A 12,939-nucleotide genomic window follows, 5' to 3' on the forward strand; every position below is an offset into this window, starting at 1 on the left:
CATTGGCTGCTGCTTCTGTTTTGTTTTTCTTTTTTTCTTTTTCTTGGATTTTTTTGAGACAGAGTTTCTCTGTGTAGCTTTGGAGCCTGTCCTGGAACTCACTTGGTAGCCCAGGCTGGCCTCAAACTCACAGAGATCCGCCTTTGCCTCTGCCTCCCGAGTGCAGGGATTAAAGGCGAGCACCACCACCGCCCAGGTACTGCTTCTGTTTTTAGTAAAACTCTTATTCCTAACTTTGGTTTTCTAACATCTGTTCCACATGTTTAACCATGTCTAAACATCTTCACGCCAGTGTCCCACAGTCCATTCAGATTCCTTTTGCTTTTCTGTGATTTCATGTAAAAAGAACAGTTTACTTAAACGTAGTTATCTGTAGGGAAGAGAGTGGAAAAACAAAGCACCTCAGCCAGTCCCTCCTTGAAGGTTACCTTTTCAAATTGCTGAAAATCGATAGCAGGAGTCTGAAAGGCAGAGGGCTCATTACTGCTAGTGAAGTAAAGTAGGAGTGCTAGGGAGAAAGTCGGTGGTTCTCTTCTTGAGAACTGGCAGCTGGATGTACTGCCTTGTTTGATTAGATTCTGCAGGGCTCTTCTGCTTGTTTTTTTGTTTGTTTCTAATTGAAACTGCAAGCATCAGGAAATTTAAAATTCCTCAGAAATTTGTATTTTGTTGAAGGAATCAGATGGTTTAGTGTAGTAACAGTAAGCAGTGCTCAACAGTTTTAATGGCATGAAGGCATGGTTAAACTTTTTTAAAATGCCTGTTCCTTTGAAAGGATACCGCTTAGCTTTCTCTCAAAACTAGCAAAACAGGGTTGGAGATTGAGCACAGTGGTAGAGCACTTGCTAGGCTTGCCTAGCAAGCGCAAGGCCCTGAGTTCGATCCTCAGCTCAAAACAAAACAAAACAAAACAAAACAAACTAGCAAAACAACCCTTTGGGTAGTTACATGATTTTGTTTGATTTGAAATAAGTGTTCTAATACTGATAATAGTAATATAGTTAAGGAAATGATTCATGTGCAGTCTTAATTTTGCAGATGTGGGAAGAATATCCTGATGTTTATGGGGTTAGGCGGTCAAACCGAAGCAGACAAGAACCATCACGATTTAACATTAAGGAAGAGGTAAGAAAAAATGATTTGAGGGGATGTGTTTTGGTTCCCTATCTTACCTCATCTTCTGTGACTGGTGTATATTACTATTAAAAGACAGCTTCAGGTGTGGCAGTTAAAAGTGACCTAATGGGGCTTTCTATGAACAGATGGGGTGGGGGGCAAGAAGTTAGTAAACACTTCCCAACACATACTAGTTAATGCTTCATTCCAGGATGGCATGGTGCCAGTTAATTAAAAGTGGAGTTTCTGAGAGTGTGTGATTGTGACCAGTTCACTTTAGACACCTACTATCCTAATGTTTTGTTAAGTGCTGAACAAATGGAACGTGGAAATGATTTTGGATTTACTCCAGAGAGGAAAGAGGAGTGTTTCATGTCTTTGTTTTTCTTCATTTATGTAAACAAAGTTCCATTTTCTATCTCAATTGTAATGTGAGATAGAAAACTAGTTCCTAAAATACTCATTTTCTGGTCTAACTATGAGAGATGGAGTACCTTTTTTTTAGTGATGGGGCCACAGTCTTGGTCCTTGAGCATTTGTAGCAAGCACCCTGTCACTCACTACATCCATCTCTAGACTGGTGCTTTTTAAAGCTGGTAGTGTTTGGGTTCCCACGTGCCTAGAGTGGACTCGTTTCATGTTTCTCAGGGTGTGCCATTGGTTTGCAGAGCAGCTTCTAAGGGACACTCCTGTCTCAGTGCACTGTCCCTCTCTGCTGTTTGTTCAGCTGTGTGACATCCTCCAGTGGAAGTTCTGTGTTGATAGGCAAGTGTGGAGAGCTAGGTCTGGGTTTCAGTACATGTCCTCTGACAGTCAGGTTCATGCCCACACCTGCATGTGTCTGCTGTCTGAGTTCTGAGTGACTTCTGAGCTGGTGTTCCTGTGCTTCCCCTTCCCACAGTGTCCTGGCCATTGGGCCGTACTCTTTATATCCAGTCACATCTGTATGCCCTTCCTGTTTCATGCATCAGTAGATCCTTAGTAGGACCCAAACTAACAGCGTCAGGGGAGTGCCATTTTGTTTGTTTGAGGGAAGAAGCTGTTCCAGTGGCTGTGACTGTAATCCTTCTTTGGCCTAGCGCTGTTAGCTCTTCATTCACGATTACAGATGCTCGTCAATCAAGTCTAAAGTGAATACATCAGCAGTGCCTTTAAGGCATACTCACTAAATGTGCTATTTCCCTATGTTGTTTTACACCTGCAGCATCCTGTATGGTTACTGCTAACACATGTGGCTTTTAAAATTTATATTTAGAGTTCTGTTCCTCAACCCTACTAGGCAAGGTGTATTTTAAATGCTGAGTTCACATGTGGCTGATGGCTCACTCACCATATTGGACATTATAGGTATAGAACGTTTACCTGTAGGAAGGTGTATTTGATGTTGCTGCTCTGGATGTTTGAGCTAAATATAGGTTTGAGAAAGAAAGTGACATTGGTTTTCAAAGCAGAAGAAGAGTGGGCTCCACCTAGCAAGTGCTTAGGTTTCATTCTGTCTGAAATCTCACTGTGAACTAAAGTCTGTAATCATTTTCCCCCTCATACACTGAAGGCAAGTAGCGGGTCTGAGAGCGGGAGTCCAAAAAGAAGAGGCCAGAGGCAGCTGAAAAAACAGTAAGTCTTTCATGGGGGAGATGACGTCATCTGCTAGTTGTCAACATGTCTGCATTTCTAGGACAGTCTTTTTGTTCTGTCTGTCTCAGGTCTCTTGGTTTGGGTTACTGCCCTGCCAGGACCCTCATTTTAACAGGGAAGCATTCCATATAAGCTCCAGCTTCTTATGTGGGACAGCCCAGTTAGCTCAGTTAAGTTTTTCTTGAAAGTAAACCTAAATAGCAAAGTAGACATTGACATTCTTGTTAAGGAAGGACCAGATTTAAATTGGCCACTTCTCATGTTGACATGAGAAGGTTTATATTTTTGGGCACTTATTTTGTTATGAAATGTGTTCTGTTTCAGTATAATTCTAAGATTATAGCTTATAGGCCAGAAGATTTTAATTCTTGAGCTTAGAGTTAAAATATTTTATAACGGACTATACTCTGTTCATTATTGTTATTTTTGTTTTTGCCAGCATTAGGTTTTTAGATTGAACGTAGGGCCTCACACATGCTATAGGCAAGCACTCTCCCATTGAGCTAAACCCTTTAGTTCTATGCTCATTAATTTTGGAAATTAATTTTTTTCTTATAATTAAATTTAAAGAACCATTTTTTTGGTATGTGTATGTATATATATGAGTGTGCATGTAGAGGTCAGAGAACAGCTTGTCGGAGTCTCATGTGGGTTTGGGGAATGGAAGGCAGATTGTCATGCTTGGAACTGAGTGACTTTATCTGCTCAACCATCTCACTGGCCTTGTTTATTTTCACATAGGGACTCAAGTGCCCTAGTTTGGCCTTGGTCTTATGTAGCTGAGGCTGACCATGAACTCTTGATTTTCAAATCCTGGAATTACAGGTGTATACCACCATGCATAGCCCATATATATATATATATATATACACACATATATATATATGTATATATATATATAATATTTAATATATATTTTTTTATTTAAAGACATTTTTTAAGACAGAATCTCATTTTTGCCTGGAGCATATAGCTTGCCTAGAGCTCACTATGTAGACCAGGCTGGCCTTGAACTGTGCCAGATCTTCCTGACTTCTGCTTCCCCAGTGTTGAGGTTACAGGCATGTGCCACCAACCCTAGCTTCAGGATAGCTATTTTTATTTTTAAATTTTATTATTTTTGAGACAAGGTCTTGTTTTATTGTCCAAGCTAGCCTCAAACTTAGAGTGATCGACTTGCTTCAGTCTCCTGGTGATGAGATTAAAGGAACGTGACACTTCCTGACTCTTCAGTATTGGCTTTAGTTTTTTGAGACAAGGATCTCACTATGTAGTCAAAGCTGATCTCCTGCCTTCACTTTCCAAGTGCCAGGATTGCAAGAGAGTCCCCCTTTATCTAGCTATTCATTATTTTTAGTTAAAAATTCTGTGTAGTTAAAAAATTGTAAGATTTTTAAATAACAGCCCCTCCAGTTTCCGTGGTGTACTATCCCTTTAACTGTGTGAATTCTGTAGATTCTTTTTTGAAAAATGTGGATGTCCAAAACTTTGTACACCAACTCAGGAATATTTTCCACTAAGGTCTCCAGTTACATGTACTCTAACTACTAGGCAAATTTGAATTTCTTAAATCCATTTCCTCATTCTGCCTGCCCAGCAGTGAATAGAAGTGGTTACATTAAATGTACATTTTAAAGAACTTTGTAGGGCAGTATTTAATGTTGTCTTGCCTGAATACACCCCAATTTCCATTGTGTTCGAGTTGGAGACAGCAGGCTCTACGCAGGGACGTCTTAGAAGGTTTTCCTTGCACTTCAGTCTCATGAGCTACTTTGGAGACTTTTTGTTTTTTGTTTTTTGTTTTTTTTTCCTTCTGGTATAATGGCCTTGTGGGGATTGATGTTTTCTGAAGTGTCCTTCCTGACCACATTATGGGAAGGCATCACACTTTGCTGATGACTGGCTGCCCTGATCTAATAACAAGTGTAATGGGATCTGCTGTGTGGGGATGTGAATTTCAGAATTGAGAGACTCACCCAAAGGGAATAACATCTTGAATTAGTACAATAACATACTCTTTAGAAACTGCAAATTGGTATTCATGCATTCTTCCTTTTTTTTCTTTTTTTGAGATGAGTACCTCAGATTTTTAAAAAAGCTGAGGGAATAAAATGTAGTGCAAATGTCTAATCTGGGCAGTGTTGTATAGGGTCTCTGCAGATTCTCTGCCCAGTAGTGTTTATGAAGGTAGTATATTGGTTTCTCTCCGTCCAGCCAAATATTAAAATACTTTATAAATTATAATTATAAAATTATAAATCATGCAGGTTTGTGTGTGTGTGTGTGTGTGTGTGTGTGTGAAAGAGAGAGAGAGAGAGAGAGAGAGAGAGAGAGAGAGAGAGAGAGAGAGAGAAGAGAGAGATTAATCATAGTTACTTATTTTCAGAGTGTTTTGAGTTAGGAATCTGTCACAGACTTATGTCAAAATGGAACTGAATTATTATTAGTGTTAGATTGGAATTGTTGGTGAAAGTATTCTGTCTTGGGGACATATGCTATCTGGAAATTATTCTCTTCTTTTACTGATGTATCTTTTAAGAAGGGCACTTGCTGGGCGTTGGTGGCACACGCCTTTAATTCTAGCACTCGGGAGGCAGAGCCAGGCGGATCTCTGTGAGTTCAAGGCTTGCCTGGGCTACCAAGTGAGTTCCAGGAAAGGCGCAAAGCTACACAGAGAAACCCTGTCTCGAAAAACCAAAAAAAAAAAAAAAAAAAGAATGGCACTTAGCCATGTTCAGTATAGGCCCATTATATTTAAAAATGGATTTTGCTCCCTGCCTGCTTAGATTGGATTCATCTGTCTATCTTCCACAGCCTCTCCAATAATGAAAGTTAATGTTCCCAGCTGATTAGTTAGTACTCAGGCTGCTTGTTTGTTTATATTACTTTGGAGTCTCCTTAGCTAAATTTTGGTAGTTTTTTCCACAATCCCTCAAATTTGGAGAAAAATTCTGTTTGTGCCTTATGATAGACTAAAATGCAAGTTTCTTTTGAAGTGAAATAGTTTTTAGTCAAGTTCTTGCCTCTCTTTATCTCTTAAATTTATTTATTTTTTGGGTACTGGTATTTTACCTGCAAGTAAATATACACACCTGTGTATACCTACTGTCCTTAGAGTTCAGAGAAGAGTGTGTGCCTCCCCTGGAACTGGAGCTAGGGATGGCTGTGGACCACCATGTATGTGGGTGCTGAGAACCAAACTTGGGTCCTCTGGAAGAGCTCAGGTGCACTTAACTGCTGAGCCAGTCCAAGTTCTTGCCTCTCAAGACTCCTCTCTACTGCAGTGGAACTAATTTCCAGTGTAAGGGTGACTGGGGAGTCTCCGTTAAAAAGTCCCTGTTAAGTTGGCTTTCCACAGAAAAATAGCAGTTTTACTTGTTCAAGAGTTGTATGTGCGTGGGGTTGGGAAGCTGATGTTCATTTTGACTTAGTCTCCACTGATTCTTTTTCCTAGCGGGGCATGCTGGGAAATGCCTATAATTCCAGTTCTTGAGAAGCAGAAGCAGAAAGATGTAAGTGTGTCTTGGCGAGCTCAAGGACACATTTGTCTGCATAGTACATTCTAGGCCAGGCAGAGCTATATAGTGAGTCCCAGTTTTAGAAAAAACCAAACCGAAACAAATAATTTTCTTTTTTCTTGTTCTTGAAAATTAAAACATAATGTGGCCAATTTCAAACATCTGTCCCTCTGATTGTCTATATATCCGGAATGTGTAAGCTTGGCTGTAATTTTCCTAGGTTTTTAAGGTTCTTCTGTGAATTGTGATTGAGAATTGTAGATGTGAGGTTTGCTGTGTATGAAAGCAACTTTCTTAGTGGACTTAGTCTTATTCAAGGAAGAGCGTCTCACTAGGTTTTAGACTAGTTGATTTGATAAGTTTTTTCCTTTTACATTCTTACGTTGGAAGAGCCCAAGTTCTTCTGGCTATTTCTAACTTTTTAATTTGACTGGGATACTCTGGCCTCTGCACCCACTTTCTCTTTTTATTTTGCTGTATCCTTTGTCAGGGGGCCTCATTGATAGCCGTAGCTCTAGTAGACCTCATTGATAGCCGTAGCTCTAGTAGACCTCATTGACAGTCCTAGCTCTAGTAGACCTCATTGACAGTCCTAGCTCTAGTAGACCTCATTGACAGTCCTAGCTCTAGTAGACCTCATTGACAGTCCTAGCTCTAGTAGACCTCATTGACAGTCCTAGCTCTAGTAGACCTCATTGATAGCCCTAGCTCTAGTAGACCTCATTGACAGTCCTAGCTCTAGTAGACCTCATTGATAGCCCTAGCTCTAGTAGACCTCATTGACAGTCCTAGCTCTAGTAGACCTCATTGACAGTCCTAGCTCTAGTAGACCTCATTGATAGCCCTAGCTCTAGTAGACCTCATTGACAGTCCTAGCTCTAGTAGACCTCATTGACAGTCCTAGCTCTAGTAGGCCTCATTGATAGCTGTAGCTCAGATTACTTGACTCTGGATTTTCTTCATTGATATACTCTCCCCTGGTCCTTAATTGTACACTTTTGAGACATGTTCCGGGGAGGCCAGTTTTTACAGCATGACTTTGGAGGGGTAAACGACTTTTTTTGGAGTCCTGGGGAGTCTGCAGGCTCACATACCAGTTTTCCAAGTGTGTGTGTGGGGTTCACTTTTTCTTTCATCTTCTTGGCAGTCACCTTCTATTACTTAGATTCCTTTTGTTGTTGTTTGTTCTTTGAGATAGTGTTTCACTTGTAGTCAAGGTTGGTTTTGAACTCATCATTTTCCTGTCTTGTTCTGAGTACATTATCATGTCTGGCTTCTTTGTATTCTTTAGCAAAATTTTATTATACTAGACCTTGAGTAAGCAGAGCAAGCTAGACACCAGAGTATGGGTAGATACTAGAAAGTCTGATTTGGTTGGGGGAGGCTTCGAGACAGATTTTCTCTGTGTAACAGCCCTAACTGTCCTGTAATTCACTCTCTAGACCAGGCTGGCCTCAAACTCACAGAGATCCACCTGCCTCTGCCTCCCTGAGTGCTAGGATTAAAGGTGTGCATCACCGCCACCTGGCAAAAGTCTTTATTTTAAAGATAGACTGATAGGTAGAAACTAGTCACAGGGCTTACTGTCTAGTGTCCTTCCAAAAGTACTCAACATGGCTGACTGAAAAACTGACAGGGCTTATTCATTAATTAATTTCATTATTTAACCAAGGCCATTTCTGCTTACCAGCTTTTGTATTCATCTCTGTGCATAGAGTCAGTGACATACAGTGCTGATAGAATCTGAATAATGTACATGAAAGGGTTGATTCTCCTCCCCCAAGCTTCAGCTAGTTCAGGTGGAGCTAAATTGGCTGTAGTAACTAATTAGTAACTCTTGCAGCTATTAGGAAGGGCCTCAGGAATCTGCAGATCAACCCCTTTAGGAGCAAGCCAGCACTGTTTTTCTTGACTTGTCCTATGAAAAATATTAATTTGACTTGGAGTTCTACATCAGGCATCTTTGTTATCACCTCTGTTAAAGGAACCTGTGGGTACAGTGTTAATTGTTTTGTTCACAGAGGAATCCCAAGCATGTACCTGTTAGTTTTTCCTAGGTCTTCCATGCCTAGTAGCTATTACATACTTTATTCACTACAGGTGAGAAATGAGCTAGCTTCCTGTGGTGTTGTGGCCAGTCTTTAGAAGATTAAAGCTCTTAGAAGTAGAAGGACACCTATAGGTTATGGCCCTTTCAAGCCTTGTGAGATCTTGAGGAACAAAATAACTCTTCCCCTATCTAATAATAACCAAAAACTTAGTCTTAAACAGAACAGATTGTTTAGTTGAGTGGTAGACTCAGCACTGAAAAATAAATTCAGGGACTGTTTCCTTAATTATGTTCTAAAGATTAAAACATTTCATATAGTCTGGGGTGGAGCTTAATGGGAGAGTACTTGCCTAGCCCAGCAAAATTCTCTCTCTCTCTCAATATGTTTCCCAATACATTTCTACCCAATGTCACATCGTGTGAATGTTTTAGAATTCCTAGCTTTTTTGTTGGTCAGTTCTTGAGTAAGAAACAAGCTCTTTTGCTAGTTCTGACGTGTGTTAAAGCTTAGGGACCTTTGTTGTGGTACGCATTCTGGATTCAGTCTTTCAGTGATACAGTAGTGAGCAAGGTAGAATGGGTCACAGCCTTTTTCTCCCCCAAAAAAAGGTGGTTTGAAAATTTTACTCATATTATTCATATATATTTGTTACCAGAGTTAAACTAGGAATACATGGTATGTAACTCAGAAAGAGTAACAAAAACCAAAATTTAAATTGAGCTTAAATTCTCTTTTAGCATAATATCTAAAATTCATATGTTCTGTGTTTCAGAAAATGAATTTGGAATTTGTTTTTTCAGTTTGTTTACCTTATGAATTCTTAAAGAAAAAATGTATTTTGTTTTGCTTTTGATCATAGAGAAAAATGGAAACAGGACCCCTCAGAAGATGAACATGAGCAAGGCACCAGTGCAGAGAGTGACCCAGAACAAAAGAGAGTAACAGCTAGGAGACCTGTCCCCAGAAGGTACGCTGCTAGCCTGCCCACTCTCGGCTTCTAGCTGAGCTCACCGTGGCCTACATGGGAAGGGATAGTTCGCTGGAGCCAGAGCCTAAACAACACAAAGTGTCCCATTGCAGGAGTTGAGTATCTGGTTCTCTTTGTGCCAGCCTTTGTCTTGACCAAGTGTTCAAGTGACTGGACTACTGAGATCACTTTTTGAGTGTTTGCAGGGATGCAGTTCTAACTGGAGATACTTTTTCCCTCTTCATGTCCTGTGGGGTTTAAAGTAAATTATTTTATTGTTAGCATATGTTAAATATATATAGTAATGGACTTCTCCATTGCATTTTCATATATGCATATTATGGGATCTGATCATATTCTCTGACAGTGGATATTTGTCTTTTTTTTCTTTTTCTTTCTTTTTTTTTTTTTTAATGATTTATTTATTTATTATTTATAGTGTTCTGCCTGCACATATGGCTGCAGGCCAGAAGAGGGCGCCAGATCTCATTACAGATGGTTGTGAGCCACCATGTGGTTGCTGGGAATTGAACTCAGGACCTTTGGAAGAGCAATCAGTGCTCTTAACCTTTGAGCCATCTCTCCAGCCCTGGCTTTTTTTCATAGCAGCCTATTTAGGGTGTGTGGGATATGCAACCATATCTTCTGCTTTAAAATAGTAACAACAACAACAAAACCCTGATAAAAATGAAAAACCCTTCTTTTTTGAGGTTGTATTATAGATTGTTTTTGGGAGAATTAATTCTTTGCTTGATTTATTTGTTTGTTTGTTTGCTTTCTGCCATAGGTTCTCTTTATTTAGTTCTGGCTGTCCTGGAACTCTCTATGTAGACCAGGCTGCCTCTGCCTTCTAAGTGGGATTCAAGATGTGTACCATAATGTCTGGCGAGAACTAATTCTTAAGATGAAAATACTCTTTTGACTGATCCAAAGCATATTTATTGCTTATTACTCTTTGTATGTAATGTTCATAACTTTAAGCAGAAAGCATAACTGTATAGAGATGGGCATAGGTTGAGAAGGCAACATGCTTTAATAATTTTTGATGAAACATGGCAGGTAATGATAGACATAAGAAGGCAGAAGAAATTTACTATGAGACTCAAGAGTAATTCAGAAGTGAAAATACCATCCAGACGTTGTTCTGAAACATCAGAAAAATAGCCACTAGGACAGGATGTGACCTTGATTGAAGCAGGTTCAAATGAGCTGTGGTTAACTCTCTTTCTCCACTGGGCTCAACATCATTTTTTCTCAAGGATGGCTAGATTCTGAAGACTACCTTAGCATATAGGCTTGTATTCTTTTTTGTTTTTTGAGACAAGGTCTCACTGTGTAGCTCTGGCCTTCCAGGCTTAAACTTAAACTCAAGAAAATTTAACCTCTTTTTTTTTTTTTTTTTTTTTTGTGTGTGTGTGTGTGTGTGTGTGTGTGTGTGTGTGTGTGTATGCATATTTATGTGTGTTTTTGTATTCATGTATGTGTGTGTGTGTGTGTGTATGTGTGTGGTACATGCATATGTGTGTATGGTGGTAGGCCAGAGGTCAGCTTTGGGTATTGTTACCCAGCTGTCCACCTTATTTTTTGAGACAGGATCTCTTACAGGGACCTGGGTCATTGATTAGTTCAGCCTGGCTGGTCAGCCTAACCCCAAAGCCTCCTCAAGGCTGGGTTTACAAGTACATGCCACCGTGTGTGGCTTTTTATGTAGATTGTGGGGATTGAGCATGTCATCATGCTTGTGTGGCCAGCACTTGAGAGACTGAGCCATCTCCCCAGTCTACAAAATAGACCTTCTTTCAGTATTGAGTAGGATGGGTTCAAATTACCCCCAACACTTACTTTTTTAATGGCCAGAGGCTAATAATAATTTTTATTGATGAACATTTATCATTGATAGTTTGATAATAGTACTAAATTTGAATCCTAATTATATGAAACATTCTCTCCAGAATAATTCTATTCTTATTAACCATATCACCAAAATACACTCTATCTTTGTTTTGAATTTTGTCAATAAAAATGTTGTGAAGAATATGTCTTCTATTTGCATAAGTACTTATACAATGGCCCAGTCTTGTGCTAACAAAATCTAAAATGTTTCCTCTCTAACCATTTACAGAAAAATTGGCCAATTCCTGGCCTAGTTCAAGTGCCTGTCCTTACCCCATCACAGAAAGCCTGAGTTTTGCCTCCCCTCTGAGTTTAAGCTCTTAAGATTGAAGTGTCATGCAGGATTTTTGCCCAGTGTTTACTGAGTCCTTGATCATTTCTTAGGGTTTGTTAGATCAGTAGGAGAAGCACATCAATGTGATTGTACATTATCCTCCACCCCCTTGGTTTTCTGAGAGTGTCATGTAGTAGAGGTCTACTTGGAACTCCTGATCCTCTCCTGCTGTCACCTCAGGAGTGCTGAGCGAGAGTCCAGGTCTGATCCCGTGCCGGGCTCCCTTTAGTGAGTTCTTTGTATGTGTACCTGCTCTGGGAAATGCCAGTATGTAGATGTGAAATAGCTACCAAGCGGCAGTAAAAGCTTTTCTGCTTCTTTCTCTGTCTTTTTAGAACAGTGCCCAAACCTCCAGTTAAAAAACAACCTAAGACTCAGCGTGGAAAGCGGAAAAAGCAGGAGTCTTCTGATGACGATGACGATGACGATGAAGCTCCCAAAAGGCAGACTCGACGAAGAGCTGCTAAAAATGTGAGGTCAGTTGTGATCCGGAAGGTCTTCGTTGATGTGACAGTGGTGACATAGTTGTTTAGAACTTGGCTCTTTCAAGTTTTAGGTAATGTGATTGACAGGTAAAAAAAAATCAGTCTGAACAGGATGCAGTGGTGCAGCAGGCCTTTCATCCCAGCACTTGGGAGGTAGAGGCAGGTGGACCTCTGTGAGTTTGAGGCCAGCCTGGTCTACATAGCTTGTCCCAGAAAGGCCAGAGCTACACAGTGAGACCTTGTCTCAAAAAACAAACAAAGAATACAAGCCTGTATGCTGAAGTTGCTTCTAGAATCTAGCCATCCTTGAGAAAAAATGATGTTGAGCCCAGTGGAGAAGGAGAGTTAACAACAGCTCATTTGAACCTGCCTCAATCAAGGTCACGTCCTGTTCTAGTGGCTATTTTTCTGATGTTTCAGAACAATGTCTGGATGGTATTTTCACTTCTGAATTACTCTTGAGTCTCATTGTATCTATTGACATTTGGGTGTAATCATATTATGAAACTTTAGTAACATGATATGAGGCATTAATTGATGGTGAAATAAAGATAAAGATATATTCAGATACTTTATGTGTTTAATTTAGAGAATGTGTAGTACATTTACTTTCAGAGCACATGCATGTTTCTCTTGGTCTACTTAGAAACGTGAAGCTGAGCACTAGAGATACTAATTACTTGTTGGATGTTTCCAATTGGTAGTTAATGTAGGAGTAGATTTTTAATGTGCTGATGTTTAGCTTAGCTCATTTTCTTACTGTGTTATATCTAGAATTGTGTTTTTCTGTATTTATTTTGTTGCGTTGGAGATTAAACCCAAGACTGTGCTTGTACTAGACAAATGCTATTGAGCTATGCCCCCTTGTGTTTATTGTTCACGTGTGCTGTAAAGGCTTTTTTTTTTTTTTTTTTTTTTCCTTTTTATGTTTTTGATGTAA

General features: G+C 39.8%; 1 protein-coding gene across 5 annotated transcripts in view; it reads left to right on the top strand.

Annotated features, from left to right (window-relative positions):
- Window positions 1–12,939, top strand: part of Chd2 (chromodomain helicase DNA binding protein 2) — a 135,146-nt gene that overhangs the window by 43,892 nt on the left and 78,315 nt on the right. For 3 of the 5 annotated variants that reach the window (XM_028893291.2, XM_028893287.2, XM_037198651.1), the window contains 4 exons: window positions 1,039–1,125; window positions 2,669–2,730; window positions 9,180–9,287; window positions 11,850–11,990. In XM_028893291.2, the coding sequence (XP_028749124.1) occupies window positions 1,039–1,125; window positions 2,669–2,730; window positions 9,180–9,287; window positions 11,850–11,990 (398 nt within the window). Of the gene's footprint in view, window positions 1–1,038; window positions 1,126–2,668; window positions 2,731–9,179; window positions 9,288–11,849; window positions 11,991–12,939 lie in introns of those variants that run through there. The other 2 variants (XM_037198653.1, XM_037198655.1) reach the window with 2 other exon arrangements.

The sequence above is a fragment of the Peromyscus leucopus genome, chromosome 1, assembly GCF_004664715.2.
Source record: "Peromyscus leucopus breed LL Stock chromosome 1, UCI_PerLeu_2.1, whole genome shotgun sequence".
NCBI classification, from domain to species: Eukaryota; Metazoa; Chordata; class Mammalia; order Rodentia; family Cricetidae; genus Peromyscus; species Peromyscus leucopus.